This window comes from Melospiza melodia, chromosome 2 (assembly GCF_035770615.1).
Source record: "Melospiza melodia melodia isolate bMelMel2 chromosome 2, bMelMel2.pri, whole genome shotgun sequence".
Classification (NCBI taxonomy): Eukaryota; Metazoa; Chordata; class Aves; order Passeriformes; family Passerellidae; genus Melospiza; species Melospiza melodia.
This window is the reverse complement of record NC_086195.1, coordinates 20,856,504-20,875,100: the sequence shown is the minus strand read 5'-3', so window position 1 is coordinate 20,875,100 and position 18,597 is coordinate 20,856,504. Positions and strand designations below refer to the sequence as shown.

General features: G+C 41.1%; 1 protein-coding gene across 5 annotated transcripts in view; it reads left to right on the top strand.

The window, feature by feature from the left end:
- SHROOM2 (shroom family member 2) overlaps nucleotides 1-18,345 on the top strand; it is a 116,538-nt gene extending 98,193 nt beyond the window's left edge. For all 5 annotated transcript variants that reach the window (XM_063147867.1, XM_063147862.1, XM_063147856.1 and 2 more), the window contains 5 exons: nucleotides 808-1,557; nucleotides 5,241-5,792; nucleotides 6,673-6,853; nucleotides 11,396-11,668; nucleotides 15,515-18,345. In XM_063147867.1, coding sequence (XP_063003937.1) covers nucleotides 808-1,557; nucleotides 5,241-5,792; nucleotides 6,673-6,853; nucleotides 11,396-11,668; nucleotides 15,515-15,781 — 2,023 coding nt within the window. In that variant the 3' untranslated portion in view covers nucleotides 15,782-18,345. The remainder of the gene's footprint in view (nucleotides 1-807; nucleotides 1,558-5,240; nucleotides 5,793-6,672; nucleotides 6,854-11,395; nucleotides 11,669-15,514) is intronic.
- Nucleotides 18,346-18,597: the final 252 nt, after the last annotated feature.

Below are 18,597 nucleotides of genomic sequence, written 5' to 3'. Positions count from 1 at the left end.
CAGATGTTCTACGTGTCGTGTGGCAAAGGACAAGCCTGGAACTGCAAAAGGCTGTTTCCTCACTAGAGAGAGAGTGTGAAACTGGAATAAACCCAACACCAGTTAGGATAAGATAAGGTCTTTTTGGCCATTGTTTGTCATTTGTGCTGACAGGGCAAAGGAAGTTCAACCTTAAAATAAGTCTGACCAGAAAATAAATTTCTAAATTTTCTTTTCTGCCTTAATTCAGGAGATAGTGACTTTCCCCAATTTTTTAGCTTCAGCAAACATTTTGTTTGTTCTCATTTCATTTTTCAGCAGACGCACAAAAATTCAACCTCCAGATTGATAATTAAAGTTCCTGGTATTCAGTTCACATTTTAAAATGTTATTGAAGTATTATTGCACCTAGATAAGAAAGTGTGTTTCACACACTTTGTCACTGACTTTGGAGCAAGAAGAGAATTAAATTTTAGTATTAGAATTAAACAAAACTGGAGACAGTTTTGTTTTCTACCAGCATTTGGCTGTGCATTTAACTAAGCTGTGCACGGTGCCTCGGGTTACCCAGAGGTTGTGTCGCGTCCTGTGGCGCTCCATACCCTAATTTAGCCTGACATTATGTTTTGACTCATCACGTTAGATTAAGTGCACCATGTGTGCCCATACATGAGAGGATGTTTTTGTGCTTACAGTTACCATAGACTGGAGGAGTTAGTGTTCAGTGTTGGATGTGATCTCAGTGTTCAAGCTTCCTGGGTTGCTGCATTGGCCTTGCACCGAAGGTAATAAATCAGCAGCATACTAAAAGCATGTTCTTTTCTCTAGGCAAGCTGACACAGGGGCCCTGAGGGAAAGCCCACGAGAGAAGAGTGATCAACTGGACCAGAATTTAGGCCACAAGTCGAAGTCTTCTGTCAGACCTTTGCACGTGCAAGAACCTCCAGTTCTGCCTCCCGAGAGTCGGGGCAGGTCTGGGACATTGCCTAGTGACTACCGGTACTCTCAGGAAAATGTGAATGAGAAGAGCAAGGATTGTAGCCTGCCTCACCTGCCCTGCTCTGAGCCACAGACCTCTAAAGAGAACCACTCCTGTCAGTCCTGGGGCAAAGGAGGGGAAAACCATAGAACAGAGCCAGTGCCACCGAACAAGAAGCGTGGACCTGCTCCTCAGAGGCCACCACCACCTAAAAGAGACAAATTCAGGCGCCCAGATATTTGTGCACCATCGCTCGGCGCCTCTTCTGAATCCCTGCTGGTAGCACCTGGCCGGCCCTTCCTGTCCTCATCCCCCAGCTCCACCCAGGTCTTTGCTAGTCAGTCCTCTCTCTGTCAGAGCCCTGCAGCTTTCAATGGAAAACTGAAGAGTGCTGATCCACAGCAGCTCCAGCAAGTGTCATCCACAGAGAATGTTTGTCAGCACTTAGAAGAAAAAACACACCTTACGTCGGAGTCTTCCAAGTATCAGTATCTTCAAAAACCTGGCATGGAGTCATCAAGGTCCCCTTCTCCCCAGTTTGCACCACAGAAGCTCACTGATAAACCTCCTGTGTCCCTACAGGATGAGAACCCAGCCAGGTACTAGATGTAACTCCTTTACTATTTTATTAACACTTCTTACCCACTTAGACCTTATTATTGATTGTCTCTTCATTTTCTTTACATGTTCTTCAAGTTCATTAAGCATTGAGCCATTGCAGCATATTTTAGAGACCACAGACTCGTGTGAAATTCCTTTTGGTACCTTTAATGTCCTTCAGCTGGTCTGTGGTTTCTTTTAGTTGACTTTGTGCTGCCCAGGTGTTACACCTGGTAGTTAGTAGAAAATGAAAGGGGAGGGTTCTAAGGGATTTTCCTCTGAATGTACAGGCAAAGTCAGAAAAGTCCCTGTCATCATTTCCCCTACCTAATTCTGTATATAAACATGAATCAGTGTAGGGAGGGACAAAGCAGATGTGGGAAGAGAAGCTGGATCCTTTGTGAGAGCATCTGTTTTGAAAACACACAGAGTAATATACACTTGCCAAATCATGACTAGTTTTATGTTGCTTTTACAGTGAAATGTGGCACTTCAGGTTGTCTGTGGAGGGGTCCTCAGCACTTTATGTTGACAAGGACTGAACACTCAGCAGGAGATTGTCAGTCGTTTCCCAGGGTAGATAAACTCAGAATTAGACAACTGACTGCAATTAATGGATTGCTGCGTCTGTCATATGCTGCTAACATCATAAAAGGTTATTCTCCCACAAGATAACAAACTCTTCCAGGAAGCTCAGGAATCTTGGTTTTCATAAATCCTTCAGCACTATAATTCATGGTTAAAGAATGAAAACAAAACCTCTAAATTCTTGCAGAGGTTGCTTCTCTGAGCAAAAGCAGTTGGCATGGCTTTTCTCTACTCTAATGTAAATGGTTGAACAAACTCAGGCTGTTTTCCATTTTGCCTCATGACATGAAAACATGAATCACTTTTTTTCCTAAATAAGCCTTAATGTTTTTCCTCTTAAAACTGGAGGAAAAAATGAAGTTTCATTCTGCTGTGTTTTTAACATGAAGTAATAATATAATTTACAATGAAAAGTGCAATATGTCATATGAACCCTAGAATCCATGTGCTAAGGTAGATGACAATAATGACTTCCTTAATATTTTGCTTTGACTTCCTTAATGTATTACTTTATGAACAGATACAAAGGATGTGTAGAAAGGCAATTGTATTTGTCCTTCCTTTTTGCTAAGCTTTAATATTGAATTGAGCACTGAGGTGTGCCTAATTATATGCCCATATCTGAAAGATGAAATCCTTACCCTGAGAATCTTTTGCTAACATTGAAAATTCTTAGGCCCAGACAGCTCTTGTTTGCACACAATGTATTGTCCCCAGTTAATAATTAAATAACTCACTAAAACAGGTTTGGCCAAAAAGGACAAGTGTGGTGGCCGTACCTTGGAACTTTTGATATGGTGTTTATTACATATGAATAAAATATGTTAAGGAGGTTTATCTTAATACAAAGTTAATCAGATTTGGTTTATTATTTCTATTGGCTCCTTGCGTAGGAGTGTTTGGACATGCCACTTTGCATGCTGGGGCAGCTGATGTTTGATGGTGTTAGCTTATAGCTTTTGTACTCTTTTAAGAGAAGTGTCTTGTTCATCAGCAGGCCAAGGTGAGTGTGTGTGCAGGGTTTCCCACAGTGATTTAGGCAGAGAAATGTGTGTGGGGCAAACACACAAAATTACTGTGTGCTGCACTGATGGTGCACTGTACCCTGATGGTGCACACAGCTTAGCTGTTGCCAAAAACAGCTGTTTAGCAGCAGCAGAGCTGAAAAGAGTGTATAATAGATTTCCACTAAACCTAAACTCAAGTCAAGGAGGGACTTTTTGTGGTTGGGTTAAGCTTTGGAATGTCCACAAGCAGCGTTGCTGCAAGTCAAAATTTCATGCTGCCTTTCCACAAATGGCAAAACTTCAGAAATCAGCACGGTGGTGATTGCAGAAACAGAATTTTTGAAGCACCTGGTGTTGAACTGTCTTTGCTTTTACTGAGAGCAGTCAATTTAATGATGCCTTAAATTTTTGGAAACTCTTTGACTAGGCTGACAGGAATGTACTCAAAGTCTCAAAACAGATGCTGGGCATTTTAGATGAGGAATTGCACTCAGCTCACTTCTTTTCTAGTTGCCCCCCATACATGCATTCACTTATATTTCCCCCAAATTCCAAAAAAGTTCCTCTTCACATTCTAATGGAGCTTCAAATGTGTGGGCTTTAATTAAAATAAGCAAAAGAAAGGGCTGGGGATGGTGGCTGGGCAGCTCTGCTGCAGTCAGAAGGAGAGTCCCAGTTTGCAGCTGGGTCCAAGCAGTGGGCACAGAAGTGAGCTCTTCAAAGTGACAGTGCCCTTGAATGGAAACAGCCTGATGGAATGGAGTGGGGATGTTCAGCATGGGCTGGAAACCTGCCCCAGGAGTTGGATCAGTATGTCACAGCATATCCACAAAGCACTTGTGGAAAGTAAATACCTACTGGGGGGGCTGCACATTCATTCAGAGGCAAATATACCTTTAAAATACAAGATACAAAAAAATGTCAAGTCAAACAGTAGAAGTTACCAACAGTAGAAAAGTATAAGCTTATTTTAGGGAAAGTGACACACCCACACTTAGAGGGAAGGAGCTGTAGTGTGTCTTGGTCACTTATCTGAAAGGCAGCAAGCTACCCAGCCAGATGAAACCAGATATTTTAGCTAGTAGGCAATGTTCCTTTCCTTGCTGTACAGGTTCCAAACCCACAGTATGACAATGATTTTAAACTTTTTGTAAACTCAGAACCACTAAACTAGACTTCAGTTTCTTATATGGTTTACATACACTACAGATGTTTCTGTAATGTTTTTTAACATGTTATTGTCCAGTTTAAAAATCTAAGTTAGCATTGCTTTAAATACCTTTCCTTACTGAATGGCTAAGGTAGCCCTTTGTGCTGTGCAGTACAGAACTTCTGCTACAGGCTTCTCTTAAATAGAATATCCAGAATTGTGTGTTATCCTCTTCAATGACTGGTTTCTCTTCTTAAAGTGGAAATCTAGAACACTATGATAGGCTCTATTTATTAAGCTTCTATGTCATATGTGAAATTTTATAAGTGAATATTTTTTTTAAACCATGTAATTAAGTTTTGAATGATTTCCAGATTTCCCATGTGTGATTCTTTTTATTCTTGTAGCTCAGCAAAAACCTAGCCTGTGGGATGCTCCCATCTGGTCTGTTGTCTCTTGCCTTGGAAGAGCTGAGAATTGATGTGAGGGCATCCCAGACTCCCCAGGCAGCTCAGCTGCCTGTCAGGCCAAGGGGAGAGGCCGCTGTTGGATCTGTGTGAGGCACTGAGGGTGGGCTGAGGGCGTTTGCTACTGTGCCTGTGGCAGCAAAGGGGTAAAAGGTGATTCAGTGGTGCTGCCTGAAATCTGGGGCCTGGCTGCTGAGATTGGACCCTCGTGTTCATGGAAACAAACAGAAGTTCTGTGTCATGCGTATTGTGCAAGGCTGATGTTAGGGTCCCCTACAAATGAACTAATAATACTATTTAAAATTAGTGGGCAGAAAAGAACATGTAGATTTAGGGCTTGAGGTACAGTGCTAGGAGTAGTTCATTATGTCTCTCTTACCTCTCTTTTTGGGTTTCCCCTCTGATTTGCAGATATGAATTGAGATTTAAGGTTCTTCCATTTCTAAGGATGAATTTTATTTATTTTCCAGAATTGAAAGGGTTATAGACAACAATACTACAGTGAAGATGGTTCCCATCAAGATAGTTCATTCAGAGAGCAGCGCAGAGAAGGAGAGTCGGCAGAGCCTTGTCAGTACCATGGAGCCTCCTGCTTTACCCAGTGGTTTGGAAAAGGACCAGATTAAAACACTCAGCACTTCTGAGCAGTCCTATTCACGATTCTGTGCTTACACCAGGCAAGGTGTAGAGCCAGAGCCAGAAGCCAGAACCAAACCAGTTGACCCTCAACCAGCTGAAGAACCTGGGAGCAACTTGAAGGACAGCAGTGCTGCCACGCAAGCATCCAGCTATGTAAAGGCCAAAGAAAAGACCTTAGAAGACTGGAAGTCAGAGGAACTGGCCAGAGAAATTGTGGGAAGAGATAAATCTCTAGCAGACATACTAGATCCTAATGTGAAAATAAAAACAACAATGGATCTGATGGTTGGAATATTCCCTAAAGATGAACATCTCCTAGAAGAAGCTCAGCAGCGCAGGAAGCTTCTGCCAAAAGTTCCCTCTCCAAAAATTTCAGAAGAGAAGTGAGTATTACCTTCTGTAAGGTGCTATGTCTTTGTAAGCTGCTATCCAGAGTGGGTCAGTATTCCATGGGGGCTGGAGGCAAGTCTTCCTTCTGTGGAGGTCTTTTCTGAGACTTCTGTGATGAAATAGTAGTCAAGCATATACTACTAATGATACCATTAATGACAGAAACAACAGTGTTGTGCAATATGAAAGATTTCCAAGACATGGTTGAAAGCCAATTTTTGACAACTTAAGAATTAATTAACTTTTGCCATTTCATTGTGATTATATATTTTACCAAGATCATCCAGTCTAGTAACTGAATAGAAAAGGAACAATATTCTTGCCTTTTTATGTGATGAAAATTTGTGATGACGCCTTGAAGCAGGCATGAGGCATTTCCTAGAGGTGAATGAGATCAAAGAAAGAAAATAATTTAATTCCATCCACATTGATGTTCTGTTTTTTTTGTTTTCTTGGTACAAATTATCTGAAAAGTTGTATCCTTCTCAAGAAGTTTGATTCGCTAATCAAAAAGTTAAATACTTACATTGTACTATCCAAATCCAAAAGGATACTATCTATGTCACTGAGATTTTTTGCATTTCTTTGTAAAATGTAACTTTTCGTTTTGTTTCCAGATGCAATATCTTTGATGCATTTCAGTTCTTGTAATGATGTATGATTGTCTGCGTGGTTTCAGTTTTAACTTTTCCTGAGCGTGTACTGAATTCATACAGATTTTATTCTCAGTGTTTATTTATCTTATTTATATAGGTAATGGTTTTCTCTTGAACCCTCTACTTTGCTTGGGGAAATGATGTCTCTAAAACATTCTTCTTTCTTTCATTGATAAGGGTGTCAAGGCAGTTAATGAAAGTTTTGACTTTTTCCCAGGAAAGAGGAGCAGAGTGCACCATCTGCCATCTCCCTGACAACCAATTCTACTTACTACAGCACATCTGCACCAAAGGCAGAGCTGCTGATTAAAATGAAGGACATGCAGGAGCAGCAGCAACAGCAGCAGAGTGAGGATGATTCTGAAGATGAGCTGGATCATGACTTGTCAGAGAAGAAGGTAGAAGACATTTCTAAAAGTGTAATGGGAGGCTCTGAGTGCTGTTCATTGCATTAACTGAATTTGTTTGACTAAACAGCCTCCAATATAAGGTCTTCTAGATGTGCAGGATCAGTTGGAAAAAATCAGCCCCTTTTGCTTCTGGGGGGTTTTGTGTTTGTTTGTGGGGATGAGTTAAGTGTATACCTGTGAATTTAGGTACTTCATATTAGGTGCTTCTTGCAACTTGTGTGTTTTGGAAAGTCTCAAAGGGAGAAGTCCCTTGAGGGACTCTCAAGGGGAGAGTCCCCTTCTTTAAAAAACCTCTTGAGGAGGTTTTTTCAAATACCATTTTTCATTTGAGGTCCTTCTCTTTTCTCAATGTGTAAAAAGAAACAGGAGTGCTTATGTATCCCACTGAAGCTGGTGGTGCTTTTAGTTGTTCCAAATTTTTGAAATTAAGTCCAGAATTTGGGTTTGTCTTGAGAGAGAAGGAGCATGCAGACACCTTCTTTTTAATTTTTTTTCCACCCACTTAGTTTTCATGAACAGCAGAATATTTCTCCTGCCTCCCAAATTAATAATGATTGTGGGAGATAATTAATTAGCCTGGTGGATTCATTGGAAATTGCTTGTCACAAGGGAGGGAAGCAGTCTTCTCATTCATCTCCATCCTTTGGTGTTTTATTTCTGAACAAAGGTCACCAAAATTCCTTAGATACTACCATGATGATCTGACATTTGTGTGGTAGGAGAAAGTGTTGTCCTGCAGTAATATTATTGCATTCATCTCAACGTGGCACAAAATATTTTAATAATTGTTCCCAGTATGGATAAGCTGGAGGAAATGTTCTGTTTGATCAAGTAGAGTGATGTAGTTTAACTCTGTTTACCTAAGCCAGTAATGCAGTGGTGTGCAAACCTTTTCTGTCCAAGTCAGCTCTCTGCTTAAAAATCAGCTCCCAGGGTGTACTTGATAATCCAGTCCCAAATAAATGATCTTGAATTATTAGGACTGTATTTAGTTGCTAAGAATGAGAGATTTCCACCTGTGGTTCAGAGCAGGCATGGCTGGCACTGCATTTGAGGGGGCTGTTGTGTTTCTGTTACCTCTGTGTTGTTTGAGCCTCCCTCTGCACCATTCAATGTGCTGTGCACTGCCAGGGCTTGCTGTGCCTGCAGCAGAGCCCTTCCCTCACCCTCTTGCCAGACAGCTGTGAATCCAACAGCTGTGCTACTTAGACAAATTAGAGATTTCATTTCATTTTATATGGTTTGGTTTTATCTGGTGCCACATGTGACTGTCACATTCATGATTTTGCTAGAATTAGTTTTGTTCTCATTAATTACAGAATAGGAGGGAGGTAAAATTAAACCTTTCTTGTTTGCTCAACAAACTAAATACTAAAACTTTTATAAGTAAGAGTGCCATTTACTTTTTTTTTGTTTCTTAACAGGAAAATCATGTTTACCCTTTCCATACTTCTCCATCCATCCCCCAGCTTCAGTATATACCACTAATCACATGACACAGGAAGGTTTTCATGAAGGGCTTTTAGCAGAACCCTCCCATCTTCTCCTCTAAGTGTACATGTTGTAGCACACATGCCCTGCTGCTTGCTTCTCTCCCTGCTCTTCCACATGGAGATGGAGCACTCAGTTCAGTGGGCTTTCATCATGGATCTTGTCAGAAAACATATAAAACTCTTTGTAAGTGGGTCAAGGCATCTTCATTAAATGGACAGAAGATGCAGCTTGGTCCAGCTTCTCACATTTGGCAGCAGTTTAACAAGGGATCTGTTAGGGACCTGAACATTTCAATGGCACACTTTATGACTTCAGTAGTTTTACATGGGCCATATGCCCAGAACCTGTTTCTTGATTCCTGGAAAATGGTAGTTCTGTTATGAGATATTTTAATTGCAGTCCACTGTGGAATGATTCCTGTATTTGTCATTCTCTGCTCTGCAAACCAGAAATGTGGGGTGATATTTTTTACTTTTGAAATAAGTATTGGATTTTCATATAGAGTTGTTAATTTTTTAATTTTGATTTTTTGAGCTAATCCCTGTATTCCCAGCTAGCCTAAATGGAATGTGTGTGTCTTGTGTACTGAGTTTAATGTAGGTTTACCACAATTATAAAATACTGATCAGATTTTGAAGATGCTATAAGAGTGGTTTTTGTAGTGAGGAAAATCCATTTATTGGTGTGTAGAAGTTTCCCCTTTGCCCTTAGGAAAATTTCAGCAACTGCTGAAGAGTATAATTCATGTATACCAATTTTTATCTGGTTTGAGGCTTGAATTCCTTAGGAATGGGGTGGTGAGCTGAAAGCAGAGTGTAATTTACACAAAAGCCTGCCAAGCAGTGAGCCACCTGAGCAGTGCCGTGCTGAGGCCCCTTCTGTGTTGCTAGTCAGATCAGCAAGAATCACTTTATTGTTTTCTTGTGTACTGGTACAGCATTCACAGCTATAAATTATTCATCTGCCAGCCTGAAAATGTAGACTGCAGCTCTTCTGGCTCAGTAGATACTGAACATAATACAGGTTTTCTGCTGTTTAGCAAAAGAATATAGTGAGTTCACAGCTGCTGCATGCAGAGGCTGCTTCATCTGGGTCTGAAGCAATCAGTAATCATAATCCAATTCTTAATAGATATGACAGTCTTAGTATTTATGGCCTTCTCACCTGAAAATTTAGTGCTTTAGAGCTTAGCTTCAGCTGCAGGGATGTTACTATACAGGATGTTACTGGGAAAATGGCTTCTTTCTTTTTTAAAGACAGAACTGAGAGAGTTGATCTGGACTGGCAGACCAGATCAGTAAATGCTGAGCAACTATGGCTTTTTTTTTAATTAAAGAAAGTTGCAGCATAGCTGCAGAAGTGAAAAAAGAAACCTGACATAATAACATAGAGCACCACAGTATCCTGCTGTGTTTGAAATGGTGAAACAGCAGCATAGTGCATGTCATCTGAGGGAAGGGAGTGTAGCACTGTGACCTACATAATCCAAATCAAACTGCATTTGCATTCAGAGAAGGGGGAAAAAATAAAATCCTGTAGATTAATCAGTCAGTAAAGCAGGCATCTGTAGAACTGCTTACTACCTTAATCTTTTGGGCACCAAGACTAATAGATAACCCAGATCCAGATTAACCTGCTGGACTGAATACATTAAATCAAAAAGGAAAAAACCAGTATGGATAATCCATGGGTTGAATTTCTACTTTCAAAAAGGCTGCTGCTTTTTCACGGTGTAGTTGCTTTCTGTTAAGATGACAGACTTTGTTTTGTGCTGGTTTTTGTTCCCAAAATAAATTGGCAATGACTGTTCAGTGGCCTCTGTGAGTAGCAGCTGCTATCAGTATGTTTCTCAGTAATCATGAAGGCTTGTAATCAGATTTGCATTTAGAAAGCAGAGTTCCTAAAGAATGTCATGAACAATTTAAAAAAGAGAGCCGGGGTACTGTGAAATAATGACTATTTTAAAGGATGTAATTTTCATTCAGAATTTGCACTGAGGTGTATGTTTAGAGAACTCTTTGGAAATTTTTCTTACCTGAAATTAGCTGAATACCAAATAGGCACATACATTTAAATAACAAGGCTTTTTTAGGGTGTGAATGATCTCAGAGTCGACAGCTGGCTGAGCTAACTCACACACTTCTGCACCAAAAGCTAATGGGCATGTGAGAAGCAAGAGCTCTTGCCCAAATGCAGGGAGGTACAGAGGGACCACAGGTGATCAAAGGAGATCTGGATTCTTGGTCTGGTTTCTGCTGGTTCTGCACCTGATGTGCTTTCCTAAGGCAGTGCAAGTGTACCTCAGGCAGTGGGGACTGCAGTACAGAACACCCCAAAGTTCAGGTGAGGCTGTGTATTCACCTGGCCCAGGACAGTGATGCTTCTTTGGTCCTTTGGCAGAGCCACTTTGCACAGAGCTGCTTTGTACACTACAGTAGATTTTATTCCCTGTGCCCTAGGGATTATGACTACCCTGCAGAAATGTTGTAAAGCACTGTTAATGCGAAGATTTTCTGAGAGTGGAAGGACTGCTATTGGAGGAATGCTAATGTTATGCAGAAAGGAAAAGAAAGCTTGACGGTGCCCTAGTTTTAACTGCATCAAGGGGAAAATATAGGATTGTTTTTCTAGTACTGTGTATCTTCCTAAGTGTAGCTCTTCAGCAAGGTGTTACGGACCTGACCTGATATTTAGAGACACAGACACGTGCTGTACTTTCTGCTGTTCATAGCAGCTCTAAAGCTGCTCAGAGAAAAAGCAGGAAGGCTTCTTGGTAGGGTGAAAAGACTTCATCTTTTTCCACAAAGGTAATTTGCTTTAGCACAGGTCTTTAACTGAGCAATGTGCAGCTATGTCCTGAACCTTTGAATACAGAGATATGGACCTTTGACACAGGCAGGTATTTATTTGTAATGCACTCATTGTCAAAGCCTCATGGACGTCTGAAATGCATTAAAGTGCCAGCTGACATGACTTTCAGAAGTAGGGAAAAAGGCAGCAGTGCTAATAAATTCTTATCTCCTTTATGTTCCACAGCAAGAACTTATTGACAGCATTAGTCGGAAGCTGCAGGTGCTGAGAGAGGCACGGGAGACACTTCTGGAAGACATCCAAGCAAACAATATCCTGGGAGAGGAGGTAGAGGCCATTGTGAAAGAAGTCTGCAAACCAAATGAGTTTGACAAATTCAAGATGTTTATTGGTGACCTTGACAAAGTGGTCAACCTCCTGCTGTCCCTGTCTGGTCGTCTGGCTCGGGTGGAAAACGCCCTCAATAACCTGGATGACAACACCTCTCCTGAAGAACGGGTGAGAAGGGCCAACAATAATATTCCTACATTTAGGGAAGCTCATGGGACAGGGGAGTTTGCCTGGTTTTGTTTATCTAAGTTGCAGCACTCAGCATGAGGGATGGTATGTGGATAAATTTCTTAAGACTTTTTTTTTTTTTAGATTTCTTAAAACTATCCTCTTTGCCTTCTTTTCTTGGAATACTGAAATGGCTTGCTGAGAAAAAGTGGGTTTGGGGTGCAACATACTAGAAAACAGACTTCTTGGCAGAAGTTTAAAGAAAAAGAGAATCTGCTGATAAGAGCATAAAAAGGAGGCGAACAAAAATATGGTAACAATTCAAGATTTGAAAAGGAGTGTTTGTGCTGTAATGCAGAAAGCTTGCAGACTTCTTTATACTCAGTGAGGATCTTGATACAAATCTATAAGGTTGTTAAAAATTAAATGCTTCTCATCTACTACAGCTTCCTTCCACAGTGCCTAGTGAGGAGCAAGAAACAACAGAAGGACAAGCCTTTAAAAAAAAGCAGGGGGGAACAGGGAGAGGCATGGCTTGCAGCAATTTTTTTAACTTCAAATCCCATCAGACCTTACCTAGGAAGGAGAGAGATAGCAACACAGATATGCACCAAAGGAGAGATGTAGATCCTGTGAAACCTGGGCTAAAATAAATAGAGAGTGTGGAGGGGGTGTATGTTTGGAGTGAGTTTAGCTTCTACGGTTAAGTGAATGTGAAGCAGGATTTTTGGCTTGTAGCTGTGCACTGAAATGCCAACAGTCCACCAAAATGTTGTAACAGAATTTTTTCCACAGGCTGTGGCTTCATGTTGTTTCTTTTGCCTGTTGCATTATTTCACACATAAGAACCAGTAAGTGCTGGGACTGATCTGAAGCTGTGCTTTTGCTGTTTGGCCCCAATATACTTGATTAATGGCTGTTCAGACTTCTCTGTGACTGAGGTGGAAAGGAAAGTATTTGACAGCTTATTAAAAGGGCAGATCAAAGCTTCTGACACTTGGAGAAATTTAATCCCTCATTATACTTTTTTCTAAGTGTGGTTTCAGTTGTGTGATGGGGAAGGAGCTACCATGATTTGGGTACATAGGAAACACAGTCTGAGAGCTGTGATAAAAATAGTTTACTGGCTGGGTGTGGAAAAGGAAGATGGTGAGGAGGTGGTGTAGTAAGGACAATCAGAAATTGTCTGTGGGTTCTGATGTGAAATTTATACTGACAGAACTCCAAATCCCTAACATATTTCAATCACCATTCATCTTCACATGCACTGACACCAATCTTGCCATAGTAACACCAGGAGAGATCCATCAGTACTGAGATGAGCCCTGGGGAGGAAGACTTGGGGGTATTGGTGGATGAAGAGCTCAGCATGACCCAGCACTTGCAGCCCAGAGAGGCAAACGTGTCCTGGGCTGTATCAAAAGCAGCGTGGCCAGCAGGTCAAGGGAGGAGGTTCTGCTCCTGAGACACCCCTGCAGTGCTGCATCCAGCTCAAGGGCACAAAACACAGCAAGGACAGGGACCTGCTGGAACACGTCCAGAGCAAGGCCACTCAGCTGATCAGAGGCCTGAGCACTGCACAAGCAGAGAGCTGGGGCTGCTCAGCCTGGAGAGAACAATATCAGAGAGGTCTTAGAGCAGCCTGCCAGTACCTAAAGGGGGCTTACAAGAGGGAGTTTTTACAATGGCATGCAGTGATAGGACAAGAGAGAATGGCCTTCTGGTGAAGGAGGACAAGTTTAGATAAGATGTTAGGAAGAAGTTCTTTCCTGAGTGTGGTGAGGCACTGGAACAGGCTGCCCAGAGAGGTACCCACCCTCCTACCTGGAAATATTCAAGCCCAGGTTGGATGGGGCTTTGAGCAACGTGGTCTGGTGGGAGCAGGGGTTGGAACTGTATGATCTTTGAGGTGCCTTGCAACCCAAACCATTCTGTGATTCTATGAAATGTATCTTGAAGTGTTGAATTCAGACTGGTGCTTGTAGCTCTTTTGGTTGTCCTTTAGTATTTGTCCTTTTAGTAGGTCAAATGATAAAATGTGGTGAACCACTTATGTACCATACAAACAAAACAGAGGATTTTACTTCCATTGTTGGGGAGTACAATCCCAGTGACCACTGATTTTTCTTTCCAAGATGATGTTGTCTAATAAACATTGCTCTGATAGCTTTCCACTTTCTAGGAGCCAGCAACAGCTTACCAGACTTTCTCAATAAAGGCAGTCAAATAATAACTGCTGAGTTAATACTTTGTCAGATGCTCTGCTGTGGGTCTTTTTTTTGCCACAGGGAACAGTATCAGGTATTTCAAGTTGAGCTTCTAAAAGGGGCTTCATCTGAAGAGCTACCAGCCCCCTTCCTCTTACAAACAAGGCCAGTGTCTTCTCATTGCTTGCACTTTGTGTCCACATCCTCTTGCATTCTGGCCAGTTACTGCTGCTCAGTGTGCACACACCTGCAAGGCTGCCCTGGGAGCAGTTTAGTCACACTTCTGGGTTTGAGGCTGTCTGCTACTTGCCCTGGTAGGCTCAGGAGAACTTTTAGTTCCATCTCTTTGCAGCAGATAATTCTGCTTGCGACTTGCAGTGGGATTTTTTTTTCCCCTGGCATAAGCTCAAGGGAAGATTAAACTTTTTTCTAATAGTGTGTGATTTTTCTGATTTGTCTTCCATAGCTGTCTTGAATCCTGAGTTAATCTAGGCTGTGTATTTTAAGTACATTGAGAGCACAGATCTGAAAACATTTCACTCTTGAGCAATGGTCTGTCTGTAGAGTCAGCACAGGATGCATGTGCAACTCTGACAGGTTATTAAAGATCACTAGTCTGTAGCCCCCTGTGTCTCATACTTCCATCTTGAAAAGATTGTTTTATATCCTACAAAAACATTTCTCTATAAATCCTTCAGGCTTAATAAACAGCATGTGTGATTTAACAGTAGGTGCAAATTAAAAAGATGGACACGTTTATTAGAACAGACTAGGTTTATTTGAAGAAAGCTTCTCAAAGAAAATTCATCTCTGAAGCAAAGCTAGAAGTTACGGATTGGTACCTCTTAGGGACACTTTTTAATTAAGTTCAGACACCTGTACAGAATTCTTGATGTCAGAGTAAGGCAGCCATACTCTGTCACTGGAAAAAAGCAATCACTTGTAGGCAGACATCTGAAATGGGTTGGATTGGTGGTGCTCCTGTCTCTCCATGTACTGCCAGAGGGCAGCCAGGTGATTCAGGTGGAACTGCTGGCTGTGCAGACAGGTGATGCTGGGGGAGAGGCTGCTGTCCTCTGCTGGCCTCTCTCTTCCTTCCCTTTTGCCCTTCTGTGGTCTTGCCTCAGCTTTGACTCTTGCTCACATCTGAAGACCACAGGACTTCACATGTCATTGGAAAGGCTTGTGGGTGCAGCAGAATTGCTCAATGCAGTGTCAGGAGCTGTGTAAGGACAAATGGCTCCATTGGTCTGTTTCTGGGTTCTGGAACCACAGCTGTGCCAGTGCTGTATGGAAGATGTAAGACAGCTGAGTCCTAATTTGAATAACTATTTTTCAAAGGCAACTCTATTGTATACAGCTATTTATTACTATTAAATAGTAAAGGAATCTTTGAAGTAATGCTTTTGTGGCCAACAGAAAGTAATGGTGTGTTTTTCATTGATTTACTACTATTTTTTATCAGTTTGTTAATGCATTTTATTAGTCTAAATTTTAAGGTGTGTTCTTTTTCCACCTTTCTAAATATTCAGGAAGGTCTCTGTAGCTAAAACCAGCTAGAGAGAGAATTGAACAGTGAGGCTGTTGTCCCAGCCTAGTGAACCCAGTGAATTTTGAACTGTTTTTCCTTTCTCCCAAGCGGACGCTGGTAGACAAGCAAAAGCTGCTGACCCAGCAACACGAGGATGCCAAGGAGCTGAAGGAGAACCTGGATCGGCGAGAGCGCATCGTCTTCGACATCCTGGCCAACTACTTGAGCGAGGAGAACTTAGCAGACTATGAGCACTTTGTGAAGATGAAGTCAGCCCTCATCATCGAGCAGAGAGAGCTTGAGGACAAGATCAAGCTGGGGGAGGAGCAGCTGAAGTGTCTGACTGACAGCCTCCAGCCCGAGCGGCTCAAATAAGGGCACAGTCCAACCAGCAGTGGGAAAATGGGAAAGAAGGAAGGGATGGGGGAGTTTCCAAGTGTACAAATGAGTCTCTTGGCTTGCTTGAGTGTCTGGTAGAGAAACAAGTGCACAAGAGAAAAATAGCTCTCACTACAGCAATAATGCTCTCTTTCATTTTTTTTGAATGATGTATTTAATTTTTTTAGAACACATTTTTATTGCTGGACTCTACAGCTGTTCCTCATTGCTTAACTTCCAGAAAGCTCCACAAAAGGGGAGAGACTCTTAACCTTTCTGCTCAGTATGTTCAAAGTTTGTGGCAGTTGTGCATGCAAACAATGGTTTTTAGAATTGGTTGTATAGTTCCTTTATGTTCAGATGCTGCACAGTCTGCTGGAAAACCCTACAGCAACTCACAAATGCACACACATTTAGAAGCTCTAAATTTAGTGGGTTTTTATGTTTTTTAAAGACACATTAAATAGGGGAAGCATGCATCTTATAGCTAATATATTCAGATTGCTGAAATGCAGTGTCACTCTGATCCTGTGGCATCAGACACTTTTTTGTAATATTGTATATAGGATGGCACTTTCCCCATGCAGAAAACAACTTCAAAATCAGTCTAATTAAATGCTTCTTAAGCAGCTTGCAAATCACCTAATGCCTACCTAGATGAAGATTTTTTTTAAATTATTTTGCAAGACATTTGTACACTCTTAATGCAATGCAAGTGATTTTCTTTACCAAGTTGTACTTGATTTAAGAAACAGGCTGGAAGTACTGTGCTGATTTTATTCAAAGCATTTTTCATCTAAATTATTTACAAGGCTCATTTGCTTTTTTGTGCTTTTTTTATGCATGTTTTTATTCTTCTTGTCCCAAACCCACTACACTTCATGGAAATAAATGTAGGTTAAGGACACTGCTTGTGTTTTTCTTCTGGTTGCTCAACATTGTGATGGTTTTATATAGACAATTAAGTTATACTGAAGTTGACCTGCATAATGTTGTTTGTTCCTCTTTCTCAGACTACCAAATGCAATAGAAACGATTCTGCTGTGTAAATACTGTGCATTACTTGGAGCAACTCTGTGTTGTAACTGTGAACATAAGTGGGACTGTTTGCTTGTTTTTTCCATTGAACAGTGATAAAGGAGAGGATGTTAGTTCACAGTATCAGATCACTAGTCTCATCTCATAATACTGCCATTGACTTAGATAGTTTCCAGTAGCTCTAAAAAGAGGTGCTAACTCATGTTTGCAGCACATAATGGGTTATGCTGACTTGCATAGATACCTGCAGTAAGATTCTACAGTGTCTTAAGTCTCAAGTTCTATGTTAAGATAAAGTTTTGCAGGCAAAGAAAGTCTGGGAAGACTTTGTGTATATGCCATTTCCATTGTCCTAAGGGAAAGATTTATCTCTCCTCAGACAAATAGATTCCCCAGCCAGAAGCCATTTTCAAGGCTGATGTGAATGCCAGTCTGTAGCTAAGCAGGTTGAAAATACAGTCAGTTGTTGAAAAGAGAGCAAAGAATTCTTCCCACTACTCCTGCAGTATGGCAGCACTCATAAGAGTTTTTCTGTCCTTCTTACCTGAATCCTCTCTTTTGTGGGGAGAGAACTGGAAAGGCACTGATCAGTGAATTCCTTGTGAGTTGGGGAACTGGAGAACAAAACTCCTCTGGAAGCAGTTCCTTTACAGACAGGTGCAAACATGAAAAGGACTGTTGCCTCCACACACACCCTTATCGTGCACTACTTTGTATACCTGGACCAAATTTTAATTGAAATGATGTTGATGTGCATCAGTTGAGGTCAAATGGAGCTACCATTTTACAAGACCTACAGCTGACCTTAGTTTCTCCCTCCTAGTTCAGAAATGTAGTCTTCTGGCATCTCACAGTTATTTGCTGCTATGTTCCCAGGACAACTGGTCCCTTTGTCCTTAAACCTATCCCTTAACCATAACAAACCCAAAACTAAACATAAATAAATTATGCTTGTCTTAGCTTGGAGAAAAGTGTGCATTGTTTTATCTGTGGCATTTTAAAAATTTTACATATTGTGGTTGCTCTGAAATGTGTATGTGAAATGTGAAGAATAATATAATTACAATGTGTTTGTATACAGTACTTTGATTTAGATCTCTGATAAAAGGTAGCAATATTGTAAAAGCTATATCTATTATCCTTTTCACAGAACAGTTGTGTAGACACTAATATCTCCTTTCCTTTTTCAAAACTTTTGAAAATCACTCACCCTGGAAACGTGAAGATGGTGGCCTCCCAATGTTATATGTAAATCTGTAAATAGCTGTACTGTTGCTTTTTGAAAAAAATCTGGTGCTAATGTTTTGCCTTTGGCGTCCTGGGGATGGCTGTTCCTTCATCCTTTGTTGTTCTCAGTTCTAGATCTCTTTGTATAGTGAAAGATTTCCACAGTGCTTCTCCAACTGTTTGGATCCTGCAGCCCAGAGTGAAAGTGTACAGTTTTCCTGCCTGACACTTAACATGTACCTACTGACAAATGGTATTGCTTGACTTCGAGAAAATAAACTGTATATTTCAATGTAGAGTTAGTTTTTGTGTGCAGTGTTAATGTCAAAAGCTTCTGCTTTGCTTTGCAGTGTTGGCCATCTCGTGGTGCCCATCAATAGTGCTTTTCAAGGCCAGGCCAGTTATCTTGTGGTCTGAAGTAGTTTGTTGTCTTTGTACAGCTTATTTAATGTGTTGAGTAATTAATCATTCTCAAGTTCCCAGTGTAAGTACCAGAAATGTGTTTGTGTCTGTTTAATATTTTAAGAGTGTGAATATGAGATGGCAGA